This window comes from Pinus tabuliformis, chromosome 8, assembly GCF_031772625.1.
Source record: "Pinus tabuliformis cultivar Carrire ecotype Pingquan chromosome 8, CPIR1, whole genome shotgun sequence".
In the NCBI taxonomy this organism is placed as follows: Eukaryota; Viridiplantae; Streptophyta; class Pinopsida; order Pinales; family Pinaceae; genus Pinus; species Pinus tabuliformis.
The window spans coordinates 1376686912-1376699126 of record NC_142294.1 but is presented as its reverse complement, the minus strand read 5'-3'; the positions used below and the strand labels follow the sequence as shown (position 1 = coordinate 1376699126).

The 12215-nt window shown below is 36.0% G+C and overlaps 1 protein-coding gene across 1 annotated transcript; it reads right to left on the bottom strand.

Moving 5' to 3' along the window:
- Positions 1-488: 488 nt before the first annotated feature.
- On the bottom strand, positions 489-941 carry LOC149240633 (uncharacterized). Its single transcript, XM_089370246.1, has one exon. The coding sequence runs from the start codon at positions 939-941 to the stop codon at positions 489-491; it is 453 nt and encodes a 150-aa protein (XP_089226372.1).
- Between the last annotated feature and the right edge of the window lie 11274 nt (positions 942-12215).

The following is a 12215-nucleotide window of genomic DNA, read 5'->3' as shown; positions in this document are numbered from 1 at the left end:
GATCATTTCCCTCTAAGAAGTGTCTTAGTTGTTTATCCATCTCTCCGATAGAGGCAATTCTACATGTTCTTTCAATTTTTTTCAGTAAGAAAAAAATTTGTATTATATTCATAAATATTTCTGAATGTACATCATATGGCAGATAGTAGGAGGAATCCCAAATAGCTCATGAAGAAAGATCTTGAGAAAAAACTAAAAGATCCCAAAATCATACATGACAGAGGGATGATATAGATCCTTATCAGATCAGAGTATGACAGATACCATCTCTGGACATATCGAAATATTATAATGATCTACTATATAATAAACATTAGAATAGATGATGATGATAGAAAAATGATGAAGCATAGAGGAAATATATAATATAACAGGTTCAAGCTACATACCATATATGAGGATTCAAAATTTTTGAAGTAGTAGGTGCATTCAACGTACTAGATATGAGAAGAGAATTATATATGCTATGTACTGGGGAGGCGGAATTCCTAAATATTGTGCTGAATTTCTCCAACAGTGATAAAAACCTGCCAAGATTCGTTTGGAGAGGAAAGACCTTCTTTGGACAGCATATCTGCCTCCATGTTGAATGACCTTCCAATGTGATGAATAGAATAATCCTTGTGAGACTTCCATAAAGATGAAATTCTTTCCAACCACCCCAAGAGGTTGATATTTTGAATGAGATGAGCAGATCTCACGTGATCAATGATCACCTTGGAATCACCAAAAATGTGCAAACCTTGGATGCCAAGGAAGTCACCAAAACTCATGAGACCAGCCAAGGCCATTGCCTCCGCTTTGTTGTTCGATCCCTTGCCACCATTCCATGAGATTTTAATACACTGGTCCACATGAGGAATAATGTAAACTCCACAAGCATAGATTCTATTCGAGGCTGCCCCGTAAAAGAATGCGTGAGGAAGAACAGAAAGGTCCATTGAGCATCCTATTTGTTTCTTGGAAATTTGTTGATTTTGAGGAGTCTTGCTAGAGGGAAGGAGAGATAAGATAGAATCTATAACAAGAGAAAAAATATATATTTCTTTCATGAAACAATGCCTTATTTCTCCATTTCCAAATGGACCAAATAGTGATCAAGGGAATAGGCCTCTAGTCCGGTCTCATTTTGCTCCACCAATGAAAAGCCTCTCTAATTGATGTGAAAGAAATCCTATTCAACCCAAATTGATCAGCCAATGATTTCCATATCATAATAGCAAGGGGACAGACCAGAAAAATATGATAGTTACATTCTTCATTTGCTTTTCAAATGGGACAAATAGCTAGCCCACGTCAATTTCTTTTTTCTAAATTGTCCCACGTTAGATTCTTATTGTTAAAGACCAACCATGCAAATAAAATCGTCTTGTTAGGGCAGTTTTCTTTCCAGAAAACATTGGGGAAAATGTTGTCTAGGGAAGTAGGGTACTCCATCTGAAGCATGAGATAGATGTCTTTTACATAAACAGTTGATCACCCCTTAGGTCCATTCCATATAAGATAATATTCCTCCAATGATTTGAAGATACCCCTACCATGCATATAAGATATGATCTTGTCCCATTGAGAACATTGTGTACCATATAGTCCAATCATTTCAGCAGACTTCCAAATAGGAATAGAGCCCACCCATTTATCTATAACCTGATCCCAATAAAAAAATCCCATATGCTAAAGATAGTGAAGCAGTTGTTGAGGAATATTAAAATCCGAAGCCTCACCCACCAATGGATCCAGGCCAATTAGGATCTTTTTTCCCAATTGGAAATTCCATGCAAGGTTTTTTAGAAAATAACCCTCTATTTTATGAAAACTATGCCAAATGGCAAAACCTTTAGGAGGACCAAAAGAACCCTATCTAAACCAAAATGAAATATCTCCCTTATCCAAATATTTAGCCTTGATTATGATGCTCCAAGTATTGATCTCGAAAATTTCTTTCCATAAAGATTTGCAAAGAAGAGCAGTATTGAATAAGCTTAAATCCAGAATACCCCACCCCCTAAGGGCTTTAGGCCGAGATAGGTTCGCTAGCTTTGACAAATGGAATTTTCTATGATGCCTGTTTGCTCCCCAAATGAAATTAGCCATGCTCCGGTTCAATTTATGGATAATCTTAGCAGGGATATAGAATAGGTGAGCCCAATAGACCAATAACTGAACCAGAACCGTTTGAGTTAAAATAAATCTACCTACCAGAGAGAGACTTTTGAATTCCCAGCCCGCAATTCTCTTGATGAATCTTTCATGAATCCATGACCAATCTGTAGAGGTGTAACCGACTGGCTTGAGATGGAAGCCGAGGTATTTCAGGCCCTCATGGAAGGGAGACACCTGAATATGAAAGAGATTGGAGAGATACATATCCATCTCAGAATTGATATCCTTCATATAAAAGGATGATTTGTCCTCATTAATACAAAGCCCTGTGGCTTTCTGAAATTTCCCCAAGATTGAATGCAGACAGTCCCATGAGACACGGCACAACATAGCCGCCAACAAGATGTCATCTACGAATAGATTATGAGAGAAGGAAATATTTCTGCAGATAACCATCGGTTTGCATGCCTTATCACTAATGGCCCTCTTAATGTGGAGACTGAGCGAATCCATTACTAAAATAAAAAGGAGCAGGGACAAAGAACATCCTTGTCGTAGACCCCTGGCTGCCGGGAAAAAGGATGAAGGAATACCATTAACAAGAACAGCATAGTTCACATCAATCATGCAAGCCATAATCCAATTCAAACAGTTAATATTAATGCCAATTTTAATGAGAATGCATCTGAGGAAACCCAATCTATGCAATCGTATGCTTTTTTGAGATCAATTTTTAAAAAGGCAACCTCCACCCTCCAAATGTGCATAGAATGGAGACCCTCCTGCGTAATGGCAACAACCTCTAATATATTTCTATCCTTCAGGAAGCCATGTTGATCAGGAGTAATGTATATAGAGAGCATATTTCTCATCCTAACTGCAATAATTTTAGAAATTATCTTATAAATGGTATTACAGAGAGATATGGGTCTGAAATCCCTAAATGAAAGGGATGGCTTCTTTTTAGGAATTAAGGCAATATACGTTGATGGAATAGAATGAGGAATTGTACCCTTTGTCCTAGATTCCTCCACCATATTCAAAAGATCTGATTTCAGAATATCAAAAAAGTGGATAAAAAAATCAATGGTCCATTTATCAGGACTCAAGATCTTGTCTTTTTGAAATGATTTCATGATGGCCAAGAGTTCTGACTCAGTGACCGGGGCAAAGAGGTGATCATTCTGCTCCTCATTAAACATAATGGGGCATGGTTCAATACCCCAAATGATATCAGGAAATTCACATCCCCCCTTGCTGCTATATGCCTATTGAAATTATTTAATAGCCTCTCTAGATATGTTTGCTTGAGAAAAGACCGAGGCACCCATCTCATCTTGTATCTCCCAAATGGAATTTATTTCTCTCCTCTTGTTCGCAAATTGATGAAAGAATTTTGTATTCTTATCCCCTTATTTGAGCCAAATGGCTCTACTCTTGAGCCTCCAAGAAGCCTCCTCAATAGCCAACAAGTTCTGCTTTTTTCTCTCCAGGTCCCTGATCTTAGCCCTCGTATCAGATGAAACATTATTTCAAATAAGCTTCTCTGATAATACTCCCAATTCTTCGCTAATATTCTTTAGATCTTTTTTGTTGGAAATCACCCTACACTGTTGCCAACGTTTAACACAAGATCTTAAGCCCTTTAAACGATCCAGAAAAGATTTTGACTTCCAGTATGAATTAGAAAGTGAGTGAGATGACCATTATTCCTTAATGATCAAGTTAAATTTCTCATTCTCCAGCTAGACCTTATTAAATTTAAATGGATAACCCCGCCTATGACCCACCAGATTCCATTTAATTGAGATAAGACGATGATCAGATATAAAACTGGGAATATTTATAACAGATGGGGATCCCAGACGGTCAATCAAACTATCATGAATGAGAAAACGATCCAATCTCTTAGCGAGGAACGCTTCATTCGATCTCCCATTGTCCCATGTAGGCTCGCTTCTGGAAGGGAGAACATCAACAAAGTTATGAATCAGAATGGCTTCTCTAAGCCTGAATCCCACATGGTCCATTTTCCTGCCTTTACCCTAGACCTCATCGATGCTCAGAGTACAATTGAAATCCCCCTCAATGATCAAAGAGTCTATATCAAAAAACTTAGAAGATAGAAATCGATCCCAGAAAGGAAAGCAGTCTTTATACGAAGCATAAATATTAAGAATGTGAAAAGGACCATTATATCCTCTGAATTTTTCCAGAATAAGAATACGTCCAAAGCCACTGAAAGCCAATGCTGAGATCCAAAGTGGATCCCATAACATTGCCAACCCACCAGAGAAACCAGATGAATCTGTGGCAGCTATATGCCAGGAGGGAAACATACGCCTAAAATATGATATAGTATCATGGCCTCCAAGCATGGTTTCTTGAATAAGAATAATCTTAGAGTTTGAAGATCTGAAAAGCTCCTTAAGTGCCAAAAATTTCAGGCCCACACCAAGACCCCTTATATTCATAGATATTATGCTTATCATTTGGAACATTCACCAAGCATACTTGCTCTAAGCGGCTCGTTAGCAAGGTCCACTATGGGGACATCAATCAAAGAAAGATCCCTAATATGCAAATCCACTCTACCTTTTCTACGCCTAAAGTGTCTGCTGCCCCTATTCTGAGTCCTTCTGACTATAATATTAGCTGCAGAATTTGGACTAATGGAAGGAGAAATAGGATTATGAGGCTTAGATATTGACAACGGACGAAGGTTAAGGGAGTCGTGTTTCAACAGGATATCAAGATCATCATCAAATGAATTATTCGGGGAGAAGCCAGGTGTGTTATGAGGGGTATAGGTCAATGCCGGAGCCTTTCCTTTGATGTCAATCTTCGAAGTAGGAGCAACGGAGGAGGGTGATAAGTGATGAGGGGATACCATCCTATTATGCACACCTGGGCGATGACCAGGAGAATGAGGAGAAGATGATATGTAAGTAACATTGGGAGCTATAGGGAAATCAGTAGGAGGATGAGGCATAGGGATAGGAGAGGGAATGGCTCGATCAGTGTCGAGCTCAGGAGGAGAGGAAACAACAGAGAAGTGTGACCTCCTTTCTGTGGAAGAGACATATAAGGAATGTGGAAACGATGTTTTGTGAGGAGAAATATAATTGATCTCCTTAGGGGAACAATGATCTTGCCTGATGTTTTCTAAAGATTTAGACTTCCTGATAGGATTGCAAGATGATTTCTCCTGAGTGATATCTCGAGAGATTCAAGGACGGATGTTCACCAAATTGGGGATTTTATCTATATCCAAATCACTAGTATGTTCTGAATTATGCAAAACAGATTTGGAACCAGAGGATAATCTGTTATTTTCCTTGCCTCTTTTCCTGCCAACCGGACGGCGAGGATAGGAAGCCTTAAGATGTCAAGTTTTGTGGCATATCGTGCACCTAAAAGGGACCCCCCAGTAGTCCAGACGCTGATGAATGGCAAGACTATCCCAATATAATTTGATGTGTTCCTGAACATCCCCCTCCTCCTCCCGCCCCCCATATTCTATTTCAATTACGGCCCAAGCAACACGTTTATCTTTAGCTCCAAGACATTTCGGATCAACATAGATAAACTTACCAATGGCATTTATAATCATAGCAAGGGTTTCTTTGGACCACAATTCAATGGGAAGGCCGAGAAGCTTAACCCAAATATAGTTATTTTAAGGAGTGGATCTTAAAGGATTAAAACCAATGTACCATTTATGCGAGGCAAGAAAGCTTTTATCCCGAACCCAGGGAAGAGAGAAAATCTTCTCAAGATCACGTTCTTTTAAGAAATGAAAACTGTACAATTGTTCATTAATTTGACGATTGTAGGAATATAACCCAATAAGGCGTTCCATTTATTTCCAATACAAACCCTGAACTAACCATCCTCCATTGGTGGAAAGTGCCAACGACCAACCAATGCTCTCTTTTAAAGATTTACAATCATGTCCAATAGAAAAGTAGTTAATTACATTTTCCATAATTCATACTCAAGGATGTCATGTTTGCTCTGGGCCTAAAGAAATAAGGTGAAGCAAATTGGGGTTCATGTGAAGAACCCATATAAGTTAGATGTGGAATATTGTGTTGCATTGAGAAATAAGACAGAGAATGTGTAGGGCCATGATGTCGGTGGACTTTGGCATGCAATACTTGGCCATTTGCATCATGATGCCTTGAATATTATGCAGAAAAACATTCCGAAAGGAGGACTTGAGCAACGGGATGTTTGCAAAGGATGTACTTTAGGGAAGTACACAAAACCAACATTCAATGATCAGGACAACAAAGCACATGCAGTCCTGGAAAGGATCCACTCTGATGTCTGTGGACATTTCTCGACAGCCTCCACTACCATGAACAAATATTTTGTTATATTTGTAGATGATTTCTCACAGAACTGTCGGACCTTCTTCATGAAGAGTAAATATTAGACATTATGCAAGATTGTAGAATTCAAGACATTGGTTAAGAAAGAAACCAACAAGAAGGTGAAGGCTCTCAAAAGAAATAATGGAGGTGAGCATGTGTCGAATGTATTTAAAAAAAAAAATTGAGCAAAAGAAGGCATTCGATGAGAGTTTACAACACCCCACAACCCATAACATAATGGAGTGGTTGACAGAAAGAATTGTAGCATTGTGAGAAGTCCTTTGCTCATACAATGAGGGAGTATATATAACCAAGGGTGACTCTTTGACTACCCTCATGACTGTTTGACTCTTATGAATTTTCAACTTACATGACTCTTTATATTCCATGTGTTTCCTTTGGACTTCCACTTTAAAATACATTTTGTATACAATATACATGATCCACAATAGTGATGTGGCATATCACCACTCATGATATGACATGCCATGACACTACTGACATGGATTGCTTGATGATTTGGAAATGTCAAGCCATTTATACTATTAAGTGTTGGATGTCTTCTTGAATATTCTTTTCACCTCTGCATGGCTTCAATGATGAGGAACCTTCAATGATCTCAAATCTTGAATAGTGGCTGCAAACTAGTGTCCCTTTGCTTTCTCTTGATCGATCAACTTGTAAGTTCAACTGCAAGATATTCTTTGAGCATGATTCCCTCATTCTTCTATTTCTTCATCATCTTTCCATGACATTATAGGGTACCTATTCCTACAATTCACTCATGACGATATGACATCAATCCGAAAACCCCCTAGTCTAAGATGATGCATTTTGATCCGCCAACTTAGCCCAAAACAAGTAACAGGCTAGGAAGAGGGACTCAGTGACTTTGTAGTTGCATGTTTCAGGAAGGAAAGGGAAATACATGAGCCTTAAGACTGTACAATGTGCATTTCATGTTGGGCTAAGGCACAAGACTACGCAGGTTTTAGAGTTAGTGGGACAGGGTGCAGGGATGGGCATTGGGAGAGCTCACTACGCAATTCTAGGAGTCAAGGAAGGCTAGGATACTACAGAGCTGACACATAAAAAGTTGACATTACAACTAATTTTCATTAAAGCCAAATTCACATACCTGCTCTTTTTACACATCTATGTTTATGTATAAATATAAATACAAGGAAAAATAAATTGGTTTTTTAAAGCCTATATTATTACGATTCAACCTTGTGATTTACAAGGACTCTCTTATACAAAAGTTTTGGTAATGGTTGGACGACCCTGACTAGTCAGAGATCAGACCCTGAGTTCATTTGACAACATTAAGGGTGGAGACTAAACCTAACCCCGACTGTTGGTGGACCCTGCAAGCACTCTCACAAATACTCTCATCTTACTTACTTATGATGTACATATACTATTCATCGTTATTAATGCTTCTACTAAAATGTAATAGGAAAGTATGGAGGCTAGGCACATAAATGTGATTAATTATTTTTCTAATAATCATAAAATTGAAATTTATTTAAAATTTTAAATAATAAATAACATTTTTAGTTTTGATGATCATTATTGTCTTTATTTTATCTTCAATTTTCATGATAAAAACAATTGATATGAAAATTATGAAGCTTTAAAATGATAGGATTAATATATTTTTTGATGGCATTTTTAGCTTTGACGATAATTTCCATCTTTATTTAATCAATTTTAATGAAAAGTTTTGAAAATTTCACATTATTATTACTGAGAACAAAACAAAAATTCAAGGACATTATCATCTGCATATAAAAATTTGTCATTACAGAGCTGACACATAAAAAGTTGACATTACAACTAATTTTCATTAAAGCCAATTTCACACACCTGCTCTTTCTACGCATCTATATTTATGTATAAATATAAATACAAGGAAAAATAATTTGATTTTGTAAAACCTATATTATTACAATTCAACATTTTGATTTACAAGGACTCTCTTACACAAAAGTTTTGGTAATGGTTGGCCGACCCTGGCTAGTCAGAGGTCAGACCCTACATTCATTTGACAACATGAAGAGTGGAGACTAAACTCGACCCCAACTATTGGTGGACCCTGCAAATGTTCTCACGAATACTCTCATCTTAATTAACTATAATGTACATATACAATCTGTCGTTATTAATGATTCTTCTAACGAAATTTGAAATCATTGATTAAATAAAATATATTCAATAATAAAATCAAATTGATAGGCACCTAAACATGGACAGATAATGTACTTTGGTGATTATAGAATATTTTATGAAAATGGTGATAAGTGGAAAGTGAATATTTTGGAAATTTGACAATCTCAATGAAAGGGTTAAACTTAAATTTTATCCGACATCTTTATAAAACGTTCTCAAATTTGCCATCAAAATAAAAATGACCACGTACTTTCATGTTAAAAGTTGTTACACAACTTTGGAACGACCAGGCAATTCTATAAACAGGGTCGTAAATCGTTAACCTAGCGGAGACAAATTTAATCCACCAATGTTATTAACCAAACCCAAAATTCCATTTGTAGTGAGTGGATTTAGTCACTATATGGTAGAAAAAACCATTTGGAATGAGAAGACAATAAAATAAACTAAATCAAAATTCCATTTGTAGTGAGTGGATTTAGTCACTATATGGTAGAAAAAACCATTTGGAATGAGAAGACAATAAAATAAACTAAATCATATATGTTATGTGTATTGTAGATTTCGGGATAAAAATTAATATTCCTAATCAAATAAAAAAAATTCTTCGACTCCAGTCAACTGCATACTTTATAGTATATACGAATTTTCCAATTGTATTCGAAACCTAATTTGAATTTACATCCCACTTCAATATCGTAGATTACATTTTGTTTCAGCACAATCTCATCACAAACTCATCATAATAATATGCCTTAAAATTTATACATATTTATAATTCATATTTCATCCACATAAATTTATTTTAAGTTAACATTTAAAAATTAAATATAATTACAAATAATATTATTTTTTATTCATTTAAAAAATAAATTTAAGTATAAATAATATTATTTTTTATTTAATAATTATTTTATTAATTTATTTATTTTAAATTTAAATATATTTATAAACATTTGACTACACTAAATAGGAGTCAGGTCAGCTTGTCGACCTTGTCTTTTTCTTGGGCCCACACTAACTCAAAATTCAAAACTGGTTGGGGGTCGGCTCTCTTTTGGCACACATGTTTAACCATAAGCTCGAAGGCCCAAATCTTGACTTACACATTTGACTTTCATTTAATATTGTTAGTAGGAAAATATAGCATTGATGCAAACCTATGTCATTGATGTATGTGTCACAAAGCCATAAACCATTAGCGATCACCTATGTAAGTTGTAGCTCATTACAAATTTTAAGAAATGTGCTCCCCCGATCTATTGAACTGTAGTTTATTGTTTAACTAAATCCATGGAGTGTTATATTTTCAACAAGTTCGGCACAACTGATTGGAAATGAATTTGATACAACTAAGAAAAAAATCATCCTAAACCTTAATTGGCCTTCCTGCAATTCTTGCAGATTTGTCCACTAGGACTAGCGAAAGGAGAAATATTCCCCATGTTCACCATGGCGGATACAAAGTTCGTAAAGAAGGTGTTTTGATTAGAGTTGTAGGTATCGAATTGATAATTTGTAGGCCCTCCTCTAAACAGTTGTTGATCGAAGTGAAGAAGTCCCTTTTGGCTTCTCTTTGGCTGACCCCACCTAGTCGAAGGTTGGACCCTGCGTTCATTTAACAACATTAAGAGTGGAGACTAAACCCGATCCCGGCTATTGGTGGACCCTGCAAGCGCTCTCATGCATACTCATCTTAATTAACTAGAATTAACAAGATATATACCATTGGCATCAATGTACATTATCTGCAATTTATGATCCATTAAGTATTAACTGGCGAAAGAAATGGTATGTAGTCGAAGAATTAAACCATGGTCCCATCCATTCATAAATTTGCATCTGCCGTCAAATATGTCTAGCATGTATATCAATCTACATTAAACTGAAGCCACAAATTATGGTATCGAATCCAATCTATATTAAATGTAGCATTTACCAAGGGATGATGTCTAGCCTTGAAACTTGTAGCTGGGGATGTGGCGGCGGGATGACATCACACGAAAATTTAAAGTAAAAACATAATGTTAACTATATAAAATTACAAAATTTTCTATAGTACCGATGGACTAATACAACTTCATCAATCATAGATGTCATTGTGCAAGCAGTAACATAATAAAAGTGAAGTTAAAGTGGGCATATTATAGGGAAAGAAATATAAAAGGGATTTCTATAAGATGACATAGCATGCCTTTAATTTACAATAAAAGAAAAAGAAATTACATAGGGGATTTTCTTAACCTATATAGTTCAAATAATCATTATGGAAATTCATAAACCATACAATCATTAACGAAAATTATAAACCATGATTAAAATCCAGGTTACTAACAATATGACCAAAGTAATTAAAAACATAATTAAATTGTCGTGATAAATTTTAGTGTTGTTATTAAAAAAAATGACATTGCAGTAAGAGGGATGTTACACTTCAATTCTCTAGCTTACTTAACCGTTACAATCAACACTCATCCATGAGACCCCTAGTTTATCATTGTACCTCCTCATAACAAGTGTTGAGGGAAATGCTTTTCTAAGGGAGGTCAAATGTTGGGACACTCCTTAAGCTTGTAATGGGGGCACAAAGGACCCATGATAGAGTATTCAATGTAAGGTGGTTTGCGTCCATTATGCTTGTTATTATTAAATAAGACCCACTATATAAGTTGGTATTAAATAAGTGTAATGGGGCTTCATTAAAGAAGCTCTATTACATAGTTAGGAGGTTATAATGATTTAGCTCTCTTGATTATTTATGAACAAGGATGAAGTCCTCCCTATGAGATTTGTGAAAGGTATTGTATTTGGAGCTTATATCATAAGGAGATAACCCCCCACAAAGAGACAAGTGAATAGAAGTTGGATTTTTTCCATAAAAGGATCAATTGTAAAGTGATTCCCTACCTTCAGGGTATTTTGTTATAATAAGTTAAAGGAGAATATCTAGATTATTCTTGGATATCTTGTGTGTTGTATGATCTAGGTGGATATTGGTGGCCACCTACCTATTCCACTTGGACCCCCACCATTGTTTCTTTTAGTTTTTTAGTTTCCTTAATTGTAGCACAATTTACTGTTTTTGGCAGTTTTTGAGGTCGTGAACTTCCGAGGCCGTTTTGAGGCCCTAAATGATGTTTTTTGGGAAAATCACCAATAGTGAATATGGATTTTCAATTCAGTATTCACTATTAATATTTGTATTCCTCAGATACATCTTTCTAACGAGGTATCATACGCGTCAAACGAATATCGTATGCCAAAGTTACGGCCCCGGGAAGTTGATGTACCAATTTACCCCAATGAGGCCCATAGTTTGACATTTGATCTCCAAGGGTTAGGTTTTCGGATGTTTGGGGTTTCCATTGCTTCTCATTAATAAATAGGCCCTCGAACCTCATTGTAATATGGTTCAAAGGCATGTAGCCACCACATCTCTTCTCAGAAATAATCTACCATCGCCTAAGCTAGTCTTATTTACATTCTGTTTGTAAGCATATTTCATTATTTAATATTAATTAAATGAAGTGTTATTTCTGTTTCATCTTTGTATTTATGGTT

Coding starts and splice junctions, on each gene's coding strand:
- LOC149240633 (XM_089370246.1), bottom strand. CDS start 941: ATGGACCTTTCTGTTCTTCCTCACGCATTCTTTTACGGGGCAGCCTCG.